General features: G+C 36.9%; 1 protein-coding gene across 12 annotated transcripts in view; it reads left to right on the forward strand.

The window, feature by feature from the left end:
- SLC4A7 (solute carrier family 4 member 7) overlaps positions 1 to 23,045 on the forward strand; it is a 65,518-nt gene that overhangs the window by 27,417 nt on the left and 15,056 nt on the right. For 4 of the 12 annotated variants that reach the window (XM_083577642.1, XM_083577650.1, XM_083577640.1 and 1 more), the window contains 15 exons: positions 142 to 285; positions 2,156 to 2,294; positions 2,939 to 3,099; positions 3,946 to 4,134; positions 9,063 to 9,178; positions 10,839 to 10,996; positions 11,365 to 11,452; positions 12,139 to 12,285; positions 13,024 to 13,124; positions 15,028 to 15,202; positions 18,350 to 18,483; positions 19,047 to 19,292; positions 19,800 to 19,905; positions 21,268 to 21,429; positions 22,720 to 22,833. In XM_083577642.1, the coding sequence (XP_083433768.1) occupies positions 142 to 285; positions 2,156 to 2,294; positions 2,939 to 3,099; positions 3,946 to 4,134; positions 9,063 to 9,178; positions 10,839 to 10,996; positions 11,365 to 11,452; positions 12,139 to 12,285; positions 13,024 to 13,124; positions 15,028 to 15,202; positions 18,350 to 18,483; positions 19,047 to 19,292; positions 19,800 to 19,905; positions 21,268 to 21,429; positions 22,720 to 22,833 (2,180 nt within the window). Of the gene's footprint in view, positions 1 to 141; positions 286 to 2,155; positions 2,295 to 2,938; positions 3,100 to 3,945; positions 4,135 to 5,430; positions 5,788 to 9,062; positions 9,179 to 10,251; positions 10,312 to 10,838; positions 10,997 to 11,364; positions 11,453 to 12,138; positions 12,286 to 13,023; positions 13,125 to 15,027; positions 15,203 to 18,349; positions 18,484 to 19,046; positions 19,293 to 19,799; positions 19,906 to 21,267; positions 21,430 to 22,719; positions 22,834 to 23,045 lie in introns of all 12 variants that reach the window. The other 8 variants (XM_083577648.1, XM_083577644.1, XM_083577647.1 and 5 more) reach the window with 4 other exon arrangements.

The following is a 23,045-nucleotide window of genomic DNA, read 5'->3' on the forward strand; positions in this document are numbered from 1 at the left end:
AAATAGCAGGATTGGCTCTTTCTCAACTTTTGGATAATTCATGTGTACAACAAGTGTCCTAATCCTAATTTCAAGCCAATTATGTAGTCTGTGGTTGTCTGCTTGATATGCCTAATATGTTTCATAACATTTTTGGTTAAGGTCACAGAGCTGTTTATATTGGTGTGCACGTCCCCTTTGGAAAGCAGGGTCGACGACGTCATAGGCACCGTGGACATAAGCATCATAGAAGAAGAAAAGAAAAGGAAACTGACAAAGAAGATGGGCGAGAATCTCCATCCTATGGTAAAAAAAAAAAGATAGTTCTTTCATTGTGCTTTAAGCAGCAATATAGTAAAACACAGTTTTTGGTTATTTATTTTTAAGAAGAGTAGAATTGACAGCATGGTAGGGTTTTATGGGCATGTTCCAGAGAAATTACATTAGTTAGTCGCCTGTGTTTATACAATGTTCACAGAGCTTATTGCCTCATTATTATTCTTTATGAACTTTTTACGTCAAGAACTTGCACTCTGTTCTTGTGCTACATAATCTTAAAATTATTACATCTGGTCAGTGGCTAGTCAGATTAGATTCAGAACTTTTTAATTGTTTTCTAATATAGAGCCTTGAAAATGGTGGGGTTTCAGAAATGCTTACGTGGCTGCTAACTTGATTTTTGTGTTAAATACAAGAAATGTACATGACTACAGATAATGAAATGAATGTAAAGAGAGAAAAGGGGGAAACATTGCATAACATGAGTGTTGTAGTGTTAAAGGAGGAAGTTGTATGATGGAGAGAGTCTGATATCCATAAGGAAGTAGTTCAGGAATTTGGATTTGTGAATTTCAATTTATTAATGCACTCAAAACTGTAGCAAGATTAAAGCCATATAACAAACTTAACCAAACATTCAGTATTATTCAGGAGAATATGCTTTCTGCCTGGATTGTTCATATATATATTTTAAATAGTTAATATCCCTGGATCCCCCCCCCCCCCGAGAAGGATCATGTCCAGTTTAATCCATGACAATTGTTGTGACTATGATCATGGAAAGACATGGAGCTAAATGTATGTACTCCCATTTAACATCCAAATGCATTTTGCTCCCTTTGCCATTTTTGTTCAGTGGAAGGTTTTGCTAGAAGGTTAATAGGTTAGAAATCGAAAATGAAAACGCATCACTACTTGGGTGTTTTGAGCCTTTAAAAAGACTCAAATCAAGTTTGGAAATCTTGGTACTGGAACAAGAGGCTTTATTTCATTCTCAAACCATGATAATCTCCTTTATCTGTTAAGGATTTTTGTCTGTTTTTCTATGCCGGTTATGATTTCTGTTTGTAAAGAAATCTTTCTGCGTAAAGATTAAGTACCATTTCAAATGTTCCTGTATTTACAAACATAGCAGTCATTCTTCTCTCTACAAATTTTGTATATTGCTAGTACACAAGCACAGTTTGCTCAAGACCATATACTACCTTCACGGTAGATGTGTAGAATCATAGAATTGCAGAGCTGGAAGGGACCCAAGGGTCATCTAGTCCAGCCCCTTGCAGTGTAAGAATCTCAGTCAAAGCATACAAGGGTAAGAGAGGGCAGTGCGTGAAGAGAATCATGGTTTAATGTTAATGTGAGCCAGCTTAAAGAATCTTGCTTATATATGGCCAAGGGAAATAGGTTATACATGTGCACCAGTGAGTCTTTGCCTCATGTATGTTTGGCAATGGTTCATAAAACCTTTGTAAACCAGGGACTAGCACATGCCTGTGCACAAAAGGAGACCCTGATCATGGGATCCATTTGTGCAAGACAGATTCCTGGAGTGTGTATTGTATGGGCACTCTTTCATAAATGCTGCAGTCCGACTGATCTCAGTGAGACCTAGCCATTGCAGACTTTCTGCAAACAGTGCTCTGTTTTGTTTCAAATTAGCTGTATGTATTCATGTACATTCATTGCCCACTAAGAACCACTGGAATATGGGGAGCTAAAATCTAAATAATAGATGGTGTTATTTTTCTAGAAAGTTGGTGGTTAAAAAATAACTTCTCTTCCACTTCCAGCATCAGTGGTTGTCTTTTTGTTTTTAGCAGTGTGATGGTATAGGTAAGAGTTTGACAATCTAAACCTTAAACTAAGATGTGCCCTTCACAATCTTATTTCCATCAAGACACACCATCCCAGAGGGTACAATTTATCCTGGGTACCGAGGATGATGATGAAGAACACATTCCCCACGATCTATTCACTGAAATGGATGAACTTTGCTTTAGAGAAGGAGAAGAATATGAATGGAAAGAAACTGCCAGGTAACCAATGAATATTCCTCGTCAAATTCTCTCACTGATGATTACAGCACAAAGAGACTTGGCCCTCCAGTTTACATTAAGACAAGTGGAAATCTGTTTGAAGTGCCTGATAAGTATTCCTTAACACCTAAGCATACTTCTCCTAGCTCCATGGCTGTTGATACTACTGCTTATTTTAAAAAAAGATATTGCTCACTTTTATATAAGGGTGCTGGTGTCAAGTGGTAGGGTGGTTGAGAAATGAAGGATAAATGAGGCTGTAATCCTGTACTCTTTTACCTGGGAGTACGTCCTAGTGAGTTTAGTACGGCTTACTTCTGAGTAGGAAAGAATACGATTGTACTGTAAATATTTTAATAAAAGCAAACACTTAAATTATAGAATGTATGGAAAGAAGATTCTGAGAAGCAGGGCTAAATGATAGATTTTATATATTCTTATTTAGTTCTTTTTGTTGTAAATTGCCCTGGGGCCTGTGCAAAGAGCGGTATATCAATAATCTAAAGAAATACATAGATTGTAAATAGCAGAGTTTTTTAAAATTAAAAATAGTTTCTATTAAGGTTTTTTTGTGTTTAAACAGCAGTATTTTGAAAAATAACGACTTGTTAGTGTGCATGTAGCTCAGTGTATTTTCGTTTCAGATGGCTAAAATTTGAAGAAGATGTTGAAGATGGTGGTGATAGGTGGAGCAAACCTTATGTGGCTACCCTGTCTCTGCACAGTCTCTTTGAACTGAGAAGCTGTATCTTAAACGGGACAGTCATGTTGGATATGAGAGCCAGTACGCTGGATGAAATAGCAGGTAACAGCCAGTTTTCCTTTAAGATTTTTAAAATTTTGCTTGTGTAGATCTAGTTCTAAAACAAAAAAAAAACAACAAAACAAAACAAAGCAGTTTTTCAGTTATTCTGTCTAAGAAAGAAACACGATAAAGGCAAAAAATTCCCACCATTATACTTAAAGCTTGAAGTTAAAAGTCCTGCTGATTAACTGTGTTTCATTAGCAGATAAGGGCCATGCTAAAAGTTGCACTTGCTTTAATTTTCTGTAGCATAATGTTGTAACACTAAAAAAATCATTTTATTCAGTGTGTTAGCATAAATCTTAACCAGAACCTCTCTGAGGCTGGGGTATTGTCACTGGGGGAGATAACAAGATGGTTCCAGCCTGAGGGTTTATTGCAGGGCATCGTTGCTTATTCTGTCGCTCTGCTACATATTTTGTTGGCAGCAATTTTAAGTTTTGGGATTAAATCTAAGCAAAAATGTGCCTCATTCAGAAGAAATCTGGACATTTCCAAATAAGGACCACATTGTATACAGTATGATTGCATCTTGTGCACAATTCACTTGCATTATTTCAACCTTGTGCGGTTGAAAGACAGCTGGTTGAAATTGCACCAATTAATTGCATGCATGGCGGAGAGCTTAAAAGCTCTTTTTGTGCTGGGTTTTGCTGGACTCTGGGATTCTATCATGAAATCTCGCAGGAGCTTTGCATTGTTTAGCAAATGCTTGCTTTATAATCTTTAACCAGAATCATCATTTACCAAAGGAAAGTCTTTCCGGTTTGCTCATAATGTGGAATTTGACTTAAATCAGCTTCAGGAGGTCACTATATTTTTAATTTAATCTTTTTCTCTCTATAGATATGGTATTGGATAACATGATAGCTTCTGGTCACTTGGATGAATCTATGAGAGACAATGTCAGAGAAGCTCTTCTGAAGAGGCACCATCATCAGAATGAAAAAAAATTCACTAATCGGATTCCCCTTGTCCGATCCTTTGCAGATATAGGCAAGAAACATTCTGACCCTCTCTTGCTTGAAAGAAATGGTGAGATAAGTCATGGCATTCCGTTTGTTTTAACTTTTAACAAATTTAATGCAGAGATGTGAGAAAAGTCAGCACACTTGAAGAAAACAAGTTCATAATTCATTCCTGATATATAAGGAGTTGAGTAAACATTTGTCTGTAGAATTAGTGACTTTGTCTTCATGCCTTTTGATCTGTAAGAGTTGAGAACTGTGCTTACACTACTGAATATATGGATAGATGCTTGTGAAACCAAGGCTTATGAATATTGTGTCTTGTTTTATTATATACCTCCTCTGTTTTCTGGCTCTTCCTGTTTTATGCCTATGCTACTGAATTTTATAATAAGTCCATTTTTCTTTTAGGAATAATCAATAAATGATATTTTGGTGAGGAAAACCACACTGCTTTTTATCTAAATGATTGCCTTGGTTTCTCCTGTTTGCTATTCTCTGTATGTGCATGTGTTTATATTTGCTTATAATATAGAATCATTATAGGATATTCTGATAGTGTGCTTTTTATTTACTGAGTGGCTCTCACATTTGGTGTTTCGTTTCTGTTGGTGTGGTTTCTGATGCTAAAAAAAAATAGAGTCACTGCTCAGGTAATTTCAGGTAATCAATGTGTATCTCATTTTATATTGCTATCTATACTCTTAATTAGAATTATCACATATTTGACTTTTCATGTATGTATATTTCAAATTGCTGATTTTGATAAAACCTGCCTCTAAAGATATTGAGTTTGGTGGCTCCACAGCAAACTGTTGCATTGTTATTAGGAGCCTGTAATCAGTACAGAGTCTTTTTAGGCCCTAAACCTAGTATTTTTCTTCTATACCTTCTTGTGGTGACGTGTTTTTAAAGTAGGAAAAACAAAGGTTCACATACTGTTGACACCCTAGGTCAGGATAGTGACTGTGTTTTTATTTTGCATGTTGTACTTCAGATACTGTACTTTCTTGTTTTTCCCAGAACTTGTTTTGCAGAAGGTGCTTATATGTCTGCTTTAATATATATAGATTCCTTTATCATAAGCATAGCACTTAGATGTTTTGCTCAATTCTCTCGGGATCTTAAGCAGTCACCAGTAATATATTTCTCCTTCCTTCCTTCCTTACCTTGTAGATATGTGTACATATAAGCTGACTTTTTTAACATCGAAAATTCTGCTTAGCTCTTATGTTTTGCTTAAGTCTTATCTCACCTATGACTGAGTGATGTTTTGTGTTTTTAGAGTTTTGTTATATAAAATATGAATAACTTGTCTTCCTGCTGAACATTTTTTTTTATCACTTTATTTGTTTTACCTCAGGGGAAGGCCTTTCAGCCTCCCGCCACTCTTTACGAGCTGGTCTCTCTGCCTCAAATATTTCCCTGAGAGGAGAGAATCGCTTATCCCTTCTTCTCAATTACCTTCTTCCTGGATCTCCAGCCGTCTCAAGGAGCGCAACCCCTTTACCTACCCCACAAAGCACTCCACCTTCCAGTCCTAGGTGCGGTCACAAGGGAACCACAAATTTACCACCAGCTGAGCACCAGGGTGCTGAACTCCTAGTGTCTCCTTCTAGTGATGATATCCCTAAAGTAGTAATTCATCCACCTGAGGAGGATTTAGAAGCTCAGGAAAGCGAGGAGAAGACGACAGAGGATAATAGTGACATAATACCAGGCAACTATTTGAACTCAAATTGTCCATGTGTGGTGCTTTCTGCAGCTGAATCACGTCCACTGCAAAGTTTTTATCACACAGCTTGAGCAATCATGAGTTGTATATCAGTCTGTCACTCGTTTGCATGCTTCATTTCTTCTTGTGTGATATTTTCTTGTGTGATACTTTAGTCAGTATTACGAACTGGAGTTGACACTGAAATATTAACACAAGTATTAACACATTGAAAGCAATGAAATATCTGAGTATTTCTCCATACTTTTTATGTTCATAACCTAAAGGAATTCATTCAGCAAGTGCTTCTGCCTTTAAAAAATACGAAAGAAACAAGCGAGTTATACATTATAAACTTGAAACTAAGATACCAAATGGTGGCCTTTTACTACTTTTTAAACCTCGTAATTTATAGTAGGTGATGTATACTTCAGCACCAGAAGATGCCAATTACCTTAAAAATTATGGTCTGTTCTTTGAAAACACAGTAACATGCTGTACCCAACTTGAAATTCCTACTTCAGGGTAATAAACCAGTTCTTTCCTGTTTAATTTGAAAAGGGCCACTTTAACTGTAGCCAGCCCCCTTTTAGGAATTGTAACAAGGAGAGGATTGTGCAACAGCTAAGGGGGCATTTAATTTTTCTGAATTAAATGGGTAAGAGCTGTCAGTTACTAGTGTACTTGAACTCTAAACTCCATTGGTTACAGCAACACTTTATACCTGTAAGATTGATGTGGATGCCTTTTGCAGTCCTCAGTGTTCTGGTCTTATTCACTTCCTGCGTGAGACCTCTTGCATCAGTCTCCTGTTCTGCACAGTAGCTTTTTGCACAGAGGTTGAGACTAGGAAGATTGACTACTATAGCTAGGAGCTTAACATCTGATTATGTGTGTTGGTGTACAGCAAATTATTTTTTCAGGCTATTGTAGCAGTCAGTAACCAGCAATCAGTTGTTTTAAGACCTGCGAAGTAAATGTAAAGTACGTATATATTTAGGGTTAAACGCTCTGAAAGTCTTCGAGCTGCAAAGTCGAATGTACATTTTTTTTACTTTTGACAGAAGTAGGTCCCCTGCAAATATGAACTAAACATCTCTCTCTTTCTCTCTGACTCACATTTTGTTGCAGTGCTGTGTAAAGTGTGACGCAGCTTGAAGATGCTTTGTAAGCCATATCCTGAAATTATTGCTTTTCTCTGAGGTTGTTTTATTCCATTGCTTTCCTTTGTTGCTCTGTTTCTTGGTTACTGTCATCTGGGGGCACTTTGATAGATTAATTTAAACGTTGAGCTTTCTGTTATCTCATGTGAGAAGATATGACCATTGTAGATTTTCATGGAATTGTCTCTTTCAGTAAATAGATAATCTGCTCTGCAGGTATAGGTACTGTCTGGGATCAGACAACACACTGCATAAAACAGCCCTAAGTTTTCCGAACTTGGATTCCACTAGAATAGGATGCAAGGGAAATAATGATAATTTAGTATGAAGTAGTGTAACTAAGAGCGGGCAAGCAATTGTCCTAGAGTACATTTGCTTGCCTGCTCTGCTACTGCAGAGAAAGCCTTCTCTTGCATTCCCAATTTACAACAGTAGTGTCTTGTAGAAAACACCCCCCCCACCCACACACACTCCAATTAAGTGGGAATCCTTGTATTGGAGAAATGGGTACTTCAAGTTTCCTGGTCTAAACTAATTAGGGTTATAAAGAAAATAACCAGCATCTGGAATTGAGCTTGCAAACAGACTTGGAGCCAGTGAAGTTGATTCACAATGAAGTAATGTGATACCATTTACAAGAAAGATCTTTGGTTGTTCCCACCATAATGATGCCTCAGTGGTCCTAATCGACAACCTCCAGTGGTGTTTCTGTAGATGTTCAACGTGTTGGGGACAAATTGTAACTCTGTGGCTCACTGTAAGCTAGTGGCCATGGAATTGAGCAGTACCCCTCAGATACCACCTTCTGAGACTTGCCTGCTAGAAAGGACCAGGGATACTGTAAAGCAGTGTCACCAGCCCCAGGAACACAAAAAGCCGCTTGAGACGTTAAGCAGAACCAACAGGACCACACTTCTCTTGTCTAGTTTCTGATATACTGGGCAATCCTGTTGGAGGATGATAAGTAACATCACAGTTCCAAAGCAAGGTTGGAAGCAAGACTGAACCAGCTGAGGCAATTTCTTTTACATTTATTTATTTAATGTTCCTAATGTGGACTGTTTGTTTCTGCACAAAGAGGTGGGTTTTTTTTTGCAGTGGCTTATTGAACTCTGTGTTATATACCAGCTCTATGATTCTGTGATTTCTTGGTAGCCCCATCTGCATCTTGTCATGACTAGGCCAAGGTTCTTAAAAATGCAGTTTTAAAACCATGTATTTCATAGAATGTTACAACAGAGGTAACATATTGTGTCTGTTGTCCAAAATGGTGAAACAATAGTTCCAAAATAGTGTACAAGACTAGATGGTAGACAAAGCAGTGAAGCAGAAAAGAAAAAAAGTTGGCATCTTGTAAGAGTTTTAATAAGTAGCAGCAGTAGTAGTAGTAGTAATTTTAATAATAGTAAAATGTGTATATCACCCTTCAAAACTAATGCAAATCCATTGATTTTAATAGGTCTGCTCTGAGTGTAATTTTGTTGGATACCACTCTGATATGTCTTTGAAGTTTATAACAGTTCTTCTTGTTATTGGTTTTTTCTTAAAACTGGTTTGCCACCTTGGGAGCAGATGAAACTGTAGTGTTAACTCCAAATAAAATTGGTTCCTCTTGTTCATGTGTAAAATTAATTCTTAGGATCATGGGTCACATCCTATTTAAAACATATTCTTGCTTTAGTGTTGACTAATGGAAGAGAGATGTAATTTTGAGGCCAGTCTTGTAACAAGCTAGGTGTTTTGCTAGGTATTCTAAAGTATGTTTTTGTGGTTTTTCAGACTCATAGAAAGTATGACATCCCTCTGATGCACGATCCACACACAAAGCATTGGTGGTTAGACACACATTCTTATGTTCTCTTTTAAAAAATAACACATTTTTGTTCTGGTGCATTTTGCAAAAGGCCATCATTTAGGCAGCATCTAATTTCAACTTTTTAACAAGTGTTCATTGTTTTTCAGAAGAAAATAACTTGTTTGTGTGGCATTTTTGATACTAATGCACCTTTTGTTTATTAACTTCCACATTCGCTTTTAGAAAGCTGCCACTGTCATTGTGTAACTAAATCTGTTTTCTACTGATGTAATTTTGAATGGCCCTCTATATTCTGCTTGTAGGACTTCTTGCTTCACCACAATCTGCACCTGGTAATTTGGACATTGGAAAAAGTGGAGAACTTAAAAGCAGTGGAACAGGGGGAAGTAGAGAAAACAGCACTGTTGATTTCAGCAAGGTAAACTGCCATTTAGAGAGTAGAGAGAGAGCTTTGTGAATTGTAAAGCTGTTTATTTATTCTGGGTTTAAGATCATTATTCGTATATTGTTAAAAGCAAAAATTCTAAGTGATTTTTTTTGTTTGCTTATTTGAAGTTACTTGTGACAGATTTCCAATAGATCTGTAATGACTCCTGGAAATAAATTAAGAATTATGAACATATTTCCATAATTTTCAGGACTGTAGGATTAGCAGCTGATGTCTGTACATTACTTCCTATATAAATGACCAAGGAAATCTCCTACAGCCACAAATGATGACCAGGGTTTGTTTTAGTCATGGTTTCTAGTATGTCCCCTATCCCAAGCTGCCTCTTATGCCAATACCCAGTTAATACCTGAACACATTTTGCAGTGCTCCTGGATTGGCATGGCCTCTGCATCTCCTGCTCATTTATTATTGCCCGGCTGCAGAAACAGGGTAGAGAACTCTTCCTGGAAATCTCTGGCTACATTTGGTGTGCTTAGAGATAGCAAGAGTCGTGCAGCCTTACAGATGATTCTGTTTTCCAGCCACTATTCCCTTATGCCTTTTGTAGCAGGGTTGTGCCCTACTTGGTCACAGTCCAGTTGTAGCAGTGGAAGCCTGGTATGTGCCAGTGTTGCTAAAATCAACACTTTAGGACTGAGTTCAAGTGTGTAGAACTGAATCCTTTAGTATTGGAATGAATGCTATCTTGCAATGAAGGTTTTAATGCGGTGTATATTTTATTTCCTGGAAACAATATATGAGCCTACATTTCTGTTGTTGCTTGAAGCATTTAAGGCTCTATTCCTCCTTCTAGTTTTCTGTATTTAAACCTGCAGAGGGACAAGATTGCATCCACTTGTTTTATATAATTCAGTTGAGCAATGTAATTACTAATTTAAAAGTTGTCTGTGAATGTGCATCTTGTAAATTAAATGTAAACGAAGTTAACTTGCGTTTTAGTTAATCATGGCAGATGCCACTATTCCTGCTCCTCTATCACAGTTTTTGTGTTTTTACTTGGCCTATTCTTCTCTGCACCTGCCTTGTCTCCTGTTGGGCAGGAGTCTGCCTCCTGGCACTGTAGTTGTGGCACACTTGGTGTGGGACTCAAGAGGCCAGCTGTAAGTTTTATTTCCTAGATAGCTGTGTAACTGGTGTCTTAGTTTCAGTGATCTTTGTGTATCTGTCTGTATGTGAACCGATAGTTCATGTGCTGTACAATATGGTGGTATTCTTCTGTAATTATATACACAGTTTGCACAATTAATTTATTAATAAACCTTATATATATATCAATAGATACTTCTCCAAATCTAGTTTTTCCCCTCAGGCTGATTTTATAAAATGAAAGAACTTTGTATATAACTGCAGTGACTTTTTAGTGATATTTGTAGATACCAATAATAAAAACTGTTTTTTTAAAAAAGTAGTTGTGTTTAAATATTTATACTAAAATATGCAACAATGTGTGCAGATATGGTTACATTATAAATGTATTTCTGAAGCTTCTTCTGACACACATTTGTTCCTGTAGCAACACCATAGTGTTCTGTTCACAACAGTCACATACCATTAATCCTAGTTTTAGAAACACTTTTGGCATTAATCAACTGTAAACTAAGTAGCTATTTTTAATCCTTGTAAATAGGTAGATATGAATTTTATGAGGAAGATTCCCATAGGTGCAGAGGCATCAAATGTGTTGGTGGGAGAAGTGGATTTTTTGGAGAGACCAATTATTGCTTTTGTGAGGCTGGCCCCCGCTGTACTTCTCTCAGGCCTTACGGAAGTTCCTGTTCCTACCCGGTAAGGAAAATCTTACATATAATAAAGCTGGAATTTTGTATTTGTATAATACGGTTTTGACTCTAAGCTTTTCAGGCAGAAATTCTTAACTGAGAAATACTTCCTTTGCTGCCACCTCCTTGTTGTTGTTTTTTACTTTCTGCATTGGTGTGAAATACTGTAGGTACATTTTATTTCATTTAAAAATAAATAAATGGAAATGGTAATCTGCTGCCACTAACTGAGCTAGACACTGGGCAGCCCTCCAGTTCCATATTTATGCTTTCTCACAGCACCTGACATGTCTTCACTGATCACTGATGCTAAAAAAATAAGCTTATCATAGTTCTAATGTCTGATTTCTTGTAGTCTGTTTCATTCTTCCACAGATTCCTTTTTCTTTTGCTGGGTCCAGCAGGCAAAGCGCCGCAATACCATGAGATTGGTCGATCAATAGCAACACTTATGACAGATGACGTGAGTACTAAGCATCCTGTATCTGTTCAAAGTATTCACTTAAAAATCTGAATGGCATCTTCATTCGAGTAGAACTTGGCATGGCTAATGATTATATGGTGATTGAAGGAAATAGCTATGGAACGAGTATGTTTACCATAAGCACGAATTTATGAATGGTGCAGTGAAATGTGTCATGTTGCGTTTTTGATAAATTCCTAAAGCTGTGTGTGTGAAATTGAAAGCACCATTTTTGTGAAATCTGACAGCTATATACATCTCACAATAATGCTCTTAGATTTTTCACTGTTCCTTCCTCCTTGTGGTACAATCCTATGCATGTTAGCTACAACAGGACATATTCCCATGTAAGTGTGTATAGAACTGCAGTCTTTATGAACTTTCCTTTCCTTGCTACTCTGAAACTTTGACAGATGCTTACTATGTTTAAATATCAATATTATAGGCTTGAAATGTCATTGTCCATGCAAACAGGTGTATGTGTACATAAGCGCACACACATAACTTGTGTCTTGAGCATGCATTTGAAAGCTGATCATATGTATATTTGCATGTAGAACTGAGTATAGAAACAAGTTATTTATTTGAGCCTTTTAAAATAATAACTGTGATGCCTTTCCAGCCTCTTAGAGAAGAGTTTCACCATGTCAGGAAATCAAATATAAGTGTGTATATATTTTATAAAGGTTTTCCATGATGTTGCTTATAAAGCTAAAGACCGAAATGATCTGCTCTCTGGAATCGATGAATTTTTAGATCAAGTAACAGTTCTGCCTCCAGGAGAGTGGGATCCATCTATTCGAATTGAGCCACCCAAAAGTGTTCCTTCTCAGGTAAGAACTTTTCTAGTGAAGGGCACCGTAAAAGAGTGTAGTGGTGTGACAGGACATAGGTGGGATATGCAGACAGCTAAAAAAATGTCAAAACTGCATGAGATACACACAGAATGAAAAAGTGCTGGTTGAAACTGAAAAGCACTTCATGGAACTGCTAATCCTTTTGTGAGAGAGGTGGCTAAATGTTAGCTCCTAACTTTGAAGGAAAACATGCTATGTTCAGTATCTGAACGCTGCAAAGTGTGTTTGATTATCCTGAGCTCATGATACAGGATGGACTAAACAGTGAATTGAATGTGTCTAGTTGCTTTGATGAAGCGAATTCTGCAAATAGTATTTTTTTTAAACTAAATGGTTTCTGTGTAGAGAATTTCTCCCTAGATAATGCCATGCTAATCACCTGTTCTGATACAAAAATAATAATTACTTAGAATGAAGCAAAAAGTTTGGTTTTTTCCCCTCTTGTAAACTTATCTCCTTGCATAGTTAATGGTAGCTAAAGTTTTTAATAATCAAAAGATTTTTCTCTCTGAGCCATGTTAAGTGTTGCAGAATAATTTCTCAGTGAATAATTAACGCTGCTTTTTGAAAAATACTTTTTGAGTTTGGCAGGAAAATAGCAACACATGCTCAGTGTGTAGGCCTTTCCTTAGGTGCGAGGGAGAGAGCTTGAAATTGTGCTTGCTGTTGTGGTTTGACCTTAATGCAATCTTTTCATGCATTTCCTTGATACAGGAAAAACGGAAGATACCTAAATTTCCAAATGGAGCTGCTTCTCCTGGAGAGTCTCTTGAAGAAGGCCATCATGCTGGACCTGAACTACAGAGGACTGGAAGGTGTGTGGTGTTTGCTTAAATTCTAGCAATATTAAAGAAGTAGAAATCTAAATCCTTACTGCTTTAGAAATTTGCAGAATATATATTTCGTAATGTTTAGTTTCCACCGTTGGCCTGTTTTAGGCACTTAATACTATGGCAGTATTCTTCAGTATGCTTCGGGGAAGAATAGAGAATGTGTCAATGCCTTACCCAAATTTATTTTCAAACTGAAACAGTGCTCAAAGTCTTACATTTGCCATAGATATGGTTTAAAACCAAAAGTTGTATATAGTGGGCTAGATAGTCAAAAGATTTTGTAAAGAAAAACCACAGTGATTTCCTAGACATGGAAACATTAGTGATGTCCCCTATTGTCCCTCTTGGCAGAATTCACAGAAAGGAAAAGCTTTCTGAGATAGAAGAAGTCAGTTTCAAAGAAAATTCTCTTTGCCAATTTGAATTTTTTTCTCTCTAAAAAGCAACTGTTGAATATGTATCTGACTACAGATTTACAAATCAGTAAGCTTTATCAAATACAGTTAATGGGTAGCTATGAAAAATGAAAGATTTAAGGCATTTAGATGGCTTTTCACAAAAGTTGTTCATTGAGGAACATTATTGAAATGCACAAAAATGATAGCATACTGTGCTTTAATTTTTTAATTTAATTACACTCTGTGAGTATAAAAATGTACATAGACACATTTCTTGTGTAATAGTTATTTTAATGGAGATTCAAATGGCTTTCTTTCTAAGAATGTTTTTCTGCGACCAAAGTTAATTATTCCCAATATATTTTGAATCCAGTATACCAGTGCTATCAAATGTTTGACGCTTATTTCCATTTTCCTTAAATATTTTGAGATTTCTCTTTATAGTTTCTGCTGCTGTATAGAACCCCTGCCTTTTAATTAGTTGCCCAGAGCTGTATATATTCCACAATTCAGTGCAACCTGGGTATAAGCACAGAACTTGGTACTGGCTGCAGAATTTGTCACCCTGAGAACATTCAGTTTTTTTTATTAAAAATAACTTTTGGATCTTTAACATTTCAAAAAGAGGCTGAAAAGTGAATGTGTCATGCATGGTAAAATGTCACAATTCAGAGATGAGAAAGCGAGTTATTTCCATGGGTTGGCAAGAGCCAACTGATGGTTTTAAAGATGTATGGGGGGAAAACTGAAGTGCAGAATTTTGAGTTCTTTAGTGCAGTGTAAGCACAGTTCTGATATTACTGTCTTCTGTATATTTTTGCATTTCTTAATATTATTGTAAGCTGCCTGGATCATTTACATAGCACTGCTAGGACAATTTGTAAAACCTTTAAGGAATAAATGCCAAACACTTTGAACTGAGACTAACACAAATCTGAAATATTTTGTTCTGTTGCATCTACTCCCATCTGTTAACGAGAGCATTAATGACCACTTTTGTGCGAAGTACAGACCATGCCCATGGAGTTTTAAAATATCCACAAAGCTGTGGGTTGCATCAACTTATGTAAAAGTATGTTTTGCTAAAAAGAATTAAGAGGGGTGGCTGGTCCATAAGAGCAAATGCAGGGAAACAGAAGTCCTACAGATTTTCAGCAGATGTTAGATGTAAAATATCTTGATCAATGTTACATTCAGGTAGGGATACTGAATATTTTCCAAGCTTTTTTCAATGTCTAGCCCATTATACACAAATTATCTGCCAGCATTAAAAACAGAATATCAACTAAGTTTACTTTAGGTACTGAAAATGAGTAGATTAAAATGGTACATTTGCAGTTTGTAATTGTCAATAGGTTTGGAGTATATGAAATAAGGCTACTTTGTGCTAAAAAAAATCTGCACTGTCAGTCTTGTGTATCCCATAGTTTTAAGCGTTCTGGAGTCCTTTAGTGTACAGTTTGACGAGTTTCATCTCACCTATTTAGGCTTTTTGGTGGTTTGATACTTGACATCAAAAGGAAAGCACCTTTTTTCTTGAGTGACTTCAAGGATGCATTAAGTCTGCAGTGCCTGGCCTCGATTCTTTTCCTATACTGTGCCTGTATGTCTCCTGTAATCACTTTTGGAGGGCTCCTTGGAGAAGCTACAGAAGGCAGAATAGTGAGTACAAAGAATGGTAGTAGCCAGGCGTTTAGATTTTCAGAGGCAAGTGACTGTGTTCATTTGTCTCCTTTATTCCTACCTTTATTTGAAGACCTTTAGCCACAGCATTTGATTAGCCTTGCCCCCTATTAAATGTTCCTCAAATATTAACTGGAAAACATGGATAAAAATGTGTGTATGAACAGGAGAAGACGCACAGTTAAGGTAAAAATTACTCTGTCTTGATGAATCGTTTCATGGATTGGAAAACAGCTTGCATTGTCTTTATTTTAAAGAGGCCTTAAACTGGCTGTGGAAAGGCTATTGGATCACCCGCCTTTGGACCCACCTTGATTTTCTGCTCAAGGCTGATGTTTCGGATAGCTTGGTTGTTTTATTGGGTAGTAGACCTATAAAAAGAATGCCTTTTTAAAAAAAGTTTTTGGAAAGAGAAATGTAGAACTAAGTACTCTGAGCTATCCTAAATGTCGCACATGTGTGTGATAAAATCTAGATGGGCACTTTTGTTAGAGAAAACTGTTTCAGGGAGGAATTGTTTGGAGCAGAAAAGTGGTGAAAAGGTGCTTAACCTTGTCTCTGTCCACCACTCTTTGCTGCAACTATGCCCAACCAACTTCGCCACTTTCTCCCCCCCCCCCCGGGTCCCAGATGCATTTCACTGCCTGGCGGGGGCAGGTGGGGCACTACTGTGTTGCAGTGGAAAAGTAATGTAAAGGGAAAGGGTGAAACACCTTTCATCAGCCCTTCTCTACTCCAGTCGTCACTCCTGAAGCTGCTTTCCTCTATAAGAATTTGTTGATGTTTAAATACATATATATGTGTGTAAAATGTTTGGTCTTCTTGAAAATAACTGCCCCACTTTATTTGCAGTTGTACAAATTAACTAAATTCTTAATTGTTTTTGACATTGAATTTTATTTTTTGTGACCTTAACCATCCTGTTTTTACTGATGATGATTTCGAATGTATAGGCCATTATAACAGCTGATCTAATGGGGGTTAAAATTAATGGAACACTTAAAAACTTTTCACGTAAATATTTCATTGTAAATCTGCCTTCACAGTATAAATGTCTGTAATTTTGAAATTTGTTTTTATATGTATTGAAAGTGTCGGTATTGCTTTCCATAACAGGTATTCACATTTTCATACAGTACTAATGCTTCCCCTTTGTTAGACTTGACTTAGTTTTTTTTACATAACTTGAACATTTATATAATTTTCTTCTACATTACTGTGGCCCTTTCAAAAACAAAACAAAACAAAAAGCTCCCTGTTGTATTTGCTTGTGGACAATCCACTTTTAGTAACATGGAATAATGAGGTGTAGTAACTGTTAGAAAAGGCTTATAGCATTGGCTCTGAAATACTAGTTAAGCATGTTCTCAAGCAGCTGGTTTAAAAATATGTACCTCCTGCATGTAAATTGAAAAATGCCTTCTTTCTTTTAGCTGTCTGGGATTGTTTGCTGCCTTCAGTTGCTTGGTGTGCATCAGTGAATATATTAAATTAGCTACTGCACACATGTGTTCAAGCACAGTAACTGACTTGTAAGGTACACACTTGTGTTCACACCACTTCCCCACATCTCCAGAGGCTGTCACTTCCACAGTGCTCCCGCTGTTGCCATCCTGCCTAGAGAAACCAAGGTTAATGCATTGATCAACCCAAGACTAGGTTATGGTTAACATCTGAAGGATTAGATTGATCTTGTGCTACATTAAGTGGTAAACAATGAACTTTGCTGGTTGTGGGCCTGCTTTTTCATTTTCTTCTATAACTCATTCGTAACAAACAAACAAAACGCATGTTCTCGGTTACCTTACATTTATTCAAGATACCATTCCATATATCATTTTCAGATGGTTCAGTTTTGAGCTATTTTGGCGTATCTCTCCTGTTGAGTTTTAGGTTCCCTTAACGTTAATGGCTTTTAGTGCACTCTGTAGCCCCCTTCAGATGTTTAAAGAGATTGGGGTCGCACATGTTAGCTAACAGTGGGCTCCTGTTGCTCTCCCATGTTCCCAACACCATGGGGCACTGTTGCTTACCAGGAGGGGTCGGGGGAACTCTGTGATGCAGCAGGTGGCAGTGGAGATAATCTGATACTCCACCACTCATTGCACTATGCTGAGCTCTCTGCACCTTGCCCCTCCCCATCTTGGTAAGTGGCAGTGACTCATGGAGTTGGGAACCTGGGAGAGCAAGAGGGTCCACTCCTGCTGCTGCACCAGCTGCTGCCAGCCAATGTGTGTGGTCCGCGGGGGCACAAAGTGCTCTAAACCAAACAAATAAACAACAACAACAATTGCTATTATTTTATTATTTGTACCCTGCCCATCTGACTGGGTTGCCATCAACGCTAAGGAAACCCTCCTCATTGGCTGCTACTGCCATTCGCCACAAAAGGCCTAGGGCTAGTGTATTGTGTTTGCCCCATAATTACCTTAAATAGTTTTGAATACCTTGCAATTAATTACGTAAAGGAAAAATAGTGTTGCCTCCCCCATGCATTTTTAGATTAGTTTGTCTTAAAGTACCAAAATTAATCTTGTCGTTTCCTGTAAATGGATAACATCCCAGGGGGTGCCGTATTGGAAAACTTATTAAGAAAATAGCCAGACAATTACAGTATGTTGTAATTGAGAAAATGCATTACCAGGTGGGATGATGACTTTCTTCTCCATTTATTTTTTGTGCCCATGTTTCCCCCCATTTATGTTTAATCATCATTGCTGAGTTGCATTCATTCATTGTTGTGTCATGAGAGTTCGAATATAGTAGAGCACATCGTATTCAATTTGGGTACAGGTTTGTTGCAACATACTTTATACAGGAGAAGACCCTTTATTTATCCTTTTTCTCCTGAATTTGTGTGCTATATTTGTTGACATGTGCCTTTCTTCCTTAGCATGCCAAATGAGTAACTTATTCCCCTTGTTTTTGGATAGTTTTACTACTTCTAAGCACCTTGAATTCTGGCCATGATACTGCTAAGTGACATTTCTAGTTTAAAACTGTATTACAGCCGATGATGGTTATAATGCTTTCATCGTTCTTGCTGCTGTTTATAAATCAATGTGCATACAGCTGAATTGTTGAATCTTATGTTCTGGGAATCACATGTTTCTTTCCTCCCCTCAGAGTGCAATAGAATCTTTATTTGGAGCATCATTAACTGGGATTGCCTATTCACTATTTGCTGGGCAACCTCTGACAATATTGGGGAGCACTGGACCTGTCCTAGTATTTGAGAAAATATTATTTAAATTCTGCAAGTAAGTGAACTTTTATTCACAAGATATAGTTGCATACCATTGCATTTTTTTCTTGAAAGATTATTTTTTTATGTTTGACGCTTGAAAGTGAAAGTAGGTACAAGGACACCTAGCAATGTTTACTTCTGAAATTAGATATCTGAATGGTAGCCAGAAACCATTATGCTATGTTCAGTGTTGCTGCATCAGAGGAATCTGAAGTTGACACTAAAGGCAGATAGAATGACCTTTCTGGAATCAGATGGTAAAGCCTTCTCACTAATTACAATTTTGATTCTTTAGACATGAAGTTATAAATGAATGACATTGTTATCACCAAAACCTCAAGGTACAAGAATACACTTTAAAAGAGCACACAAAATTATAATAAAAACATGATAGCAAAAATACAGCTAATAATACTGAAATGGTAAAAACAATAGAGTCTTGCGCCACCTTAACACATTCATTATGGCATAAGCATTAACAGATGGAGACAGATCCAAACCCAGGATATTGTCAAACTTGTGTCTCTTGTTGCATTATATTTAGTTTTACTGAATCCATATTTCTTCTTTCAATAGGGACTATGGACTTTCTTATCTCTCTCTACGAACCAGCATTGGTCTGTGGACAGCATTTTTATGCATATTGTTAGTGGCAACTGATGCAAGCAGCCTTGTGTGTTACATCACTCGATTTACTGAGGAGGCTTTTGCTGCTCTTATTTGCATAATATTCATATATGAAGCACTGGAAAAGCTTTTTCAGTTGGGAGAAATGTATGAATTCAACAGGGACAATGACCTGAATAAATTGACATTGTATTCGTAAGTTTGGCTTTCTTAATAAAATACACTGTGCTGTACTAGATTAAACTGGTAGTTCATCTGCCTATTTGACATGAGTTATTTCCTGATGTTCTATTGTATACAGCAGAACATGGAAACAATGTTGTTTTCCATGCCTATATTCTCCCTCACTTTCCATCGGTTCTGAGGATCAAAAAGCATTTTATTTCTTAGGATAAGAAATAAAATTTCTTGCCATTCTTTAGCATCCATGTCGTTTCCCTTTTCATTCTCTTTGGCTGCCTTTTAATATTTTAACCATTGAAAAGAAAATGATATTTTCAGGATCAATCTTAGGCTACTTTGTTAAACCAATTTTGTTATTCTGTACTTCATACTTTTCAAGCATTCACATTATATCATGATAAATTTTCATTTAATTGTCATTTTTTTCCTGGTTTAATAATGTCAGGCTAGATATTGTAAATGTTTATAGCAGCAAGATGAAACATACTGATTGAAATACTGAAATTTTAAACTTGTCAGATGTGTGTGTGCAGAGCCTCCAGACCCCACCAATGAAACAGTAGCGCAGTGGATGACAGCCAACAAATCTGTGGATACTATACCATGGTCTAACCTCACAGTTAAAGTGAGTATCTTGAGAGGTGCTGTAGAACTAGTCTAAATAGTCTGAAATAACTTGGCACACATGAGTCTTAATCCTTCACTCTCTATATTGTTGTACTGACTTGAGATCAGGGCTGCCAATTTAGATTCTGAACTGTCTGGCTTTTGAACAATTAATCAGTTAAACTCTTTCCCCACTTATGCAGATGTCCAACAAATAATTAATCATTGATGGAACAGTAGGCAGGACATAAGACGATAATTGGTGCATTGGTTCCAAGGGAATGATTCCCTCTGCTGCTTCTCAGTTTGTTTTCCTGTTTGGGGGCAAGGATAGTTTTGTATATTTCAGAAATATAGTATCTTCCAGCTTCAGAAATTGCCAGTGAAAAGTCTGGAGTGGTAGGTTTCCATGTGTCTGAGACCTGCTTTTGATCTTGCCATGCATAGAAGTTCCAGGCAGAGAAGGAAAATATTATTGAAATAAATAATGGAAATAAATTTGGGGTCTCTCATCATGTATCATGATTTTTCACTACTTAAAACTATTTTTTAAAACTCTTAAAGAATCCATTGGCTCCCCTTGTATGTGTTTTTATAAGTATGAAGGAGGTTATAGAGGGCAAGATGGGAAAAGGAACATTATATCATTAGATGTTTAGTGAAAAGCAAGTTGCTTCATCTGTTATACAATCTTTGAGCTTAAAATTAATCATGGATGATATTTTGTTGAATCCAGTTAGCTAGCTTGCTCTTTGCAGCAGTCTCAACCTAGTTTCTTACATAATGCAAAAATATGTAGAGTATAGAAAATGAAAATGTTCCTGACAGTTCCCCATTTTTGAAACATAAAGATGCTTTAAGTTGAGTTTTTTGTTCAAATACAGTCCAGTTTACTGCTTTGTAGACATGATGAAGCCATAACACTTGATATTTGGGTTGTACGTTGGATTCAGCTGAGCCTCGAGCCAAACTGGAGACATATTTGGAGGACCATGGGCCTTGGATGAGTTGGATATAAACAGTCACAGATTGCTTTGAGTCAGCTTGGATGGCCCAGGCTGTCAGAGGGAAGGGCATCAGGCAGCAAGGAGAGGCAGGCAGGGTGGAAAAACAGCAAGAAAAGGCCAAGATGTACCTAATAACAGGTAGCTGCCTCTTCCTGGAAGAAGGTAGGCTCAACACTATGGCTCCTATAGGAAAGCATTTGCAAAGTGGCACTGCACAGGATCAGATCCTCTTGCCAGGTGATGCCTAATTGTCTGTATTCCCTCAGAGTTTGGATCTGTTGATTCCTCTATACATTTAAAGAGGGCAGGTGCAAGTTTAATCGCAGATGCGAACAGTTCATCTAATTTGCATTTCTGCATGGTTTGATTTACAGCAATGTACAGATCTTCATGGCGTGTTTGTTGGATCAGCCTGCGGCCACCATGGTCCATATTTCCCAGATGTTCTTTTTTGGTCCGTCATACTGTTCTTTACAACGTTTTTCCTTTCCTCTTTCCTCAAGCAGTTCAAGACCAAGCGCTATTTCCCCACCAAGGTAATTGTGGTAGCATTTATTCATTTTGAGGGTTTTCTGGTGCATGCAAGTCCAAAGATGACACAGGTTCTGGGTTTAATCAACTATGCAACTTAATGGCTCATTTGTGCATGTTAGATGAGAAACTAACCCATTTGAGTAAATATCCTCCAATGTGTATAGAACTGAAAAGTTCAGGATCACCCATGTAAATGTGTTATATGGGACAAGCTTGTGGCAGTAACTATTGTAAGGACTGATGAGGATGCAGTGTTCTTTAATTAATTGTTCCAAAGTTTTGCTTTGGAGAGGAGTTGAATTAACCATACTTATCATTGGTTAAAGCTATTTCAACCCATAGTTAATTGTTCTAGTTGAGTAAAAAACCCTACAGTTTCAACACTATCACCAGCTCTTAGCCAAGCTTTGCATTTGTAATATGCAATACAAAACGGCAGTACCATTTAAATTGGTAATTATTAAAAGATTGATCAGTGATACAAACATAAGAGGCAAAGCAACTTTTTGGCTTTGTGGCACAGTCACACACCCAATGCAGTTAAATTAGATACGAATAGGATTTTTTTGATTAATTGTGTTTTGGGTGAGCACTCAAATGCTAAAATAATCCTGATCAGAGAAAACCACAATCGCGGTGCTATCTTAAGCACATCATCTTAGAATAAATAGCAGCAAAGGCATCCAAAAAATGTAAAAGTCCCACCCTACTTAGTGTTAACTGTTCCTAAATATAGGCATGCATTAACAATAAAGTGGTTCAGTGTTTTATCTTCTGTGCTGATACAAGGAAGATTTCACGTTATTCCTTTTGCTGCACGTGTATGTCCTTTTGAAATTGGAGAGGCTGAGTATGCTTTATTATATATTGCTCATTTCTGTAGAGATCAGATTGAAATTGTTAGATGAAAGGAGATTTTAAATGATCTAACTGGATATTTTGTTTCTGTAAATAATAGATATCTGAGGGGTTTTTTTGCAACAACACAGAATTAATTGCAAGGAGACTAAGATTAGGAAAATGTTGATTTAAGGTTTTAAATTTTGGTCCTGGAATATCATAAATCTGATTGTTCATCCAGAAGAAATCTCTTCTTGAAGATAATGAGATTCCCATTTAACTTACTTTCAACTTTTAGAGTAAGTTTATATGCTGCTAGGTTTCAGTAAGTATACATTTGTATTAAACTACTTCCGAATGATTAATTATTTGACAATCCCTGTCACTGTGGCAAATAGCATTAATTTGCATTTTTTAAAAAAAACAGCAACCAGTATATTCTTTCTTTTTAGGTGCGGTCTACAATAAGTGATTTTGCTGTATTTTTGACAATAGTCATCATGGTTCTCATTGATTATCTTGTTGGAGTTCCTTCTCCTAAACTTCATGTGCCTGAAAAATTTGAAGTAAGAATAATAATAATAATAATAATAATAATAATAATAATAATGCTGAATCTGAAATGGAATTCTTTAAATACTGCTGCCAAAATGGCTAACTTTTCACTAGGAATCAACTCTATTTATGGTAGTTTTTTAATGAGAAGTCAACCTATTATACTAGCACTGTTTAGAAGCTAGATCGAGTGAAATGTATATTGTGACAGAACTGGAATTGA

The sequence above is a fragment of the Podarcis filfolensis genome (assembly GCF_964270895.1).
Source record: "Podarcis filfolensis genome assembly, chromosome: 12".
Classification (NCBI taxonomy): Eukaryota; Metazoa; Chordata; class Lepidosauria; order Squamata; family Lacertidae; genus Podarcis; species Podarcis filfolensis.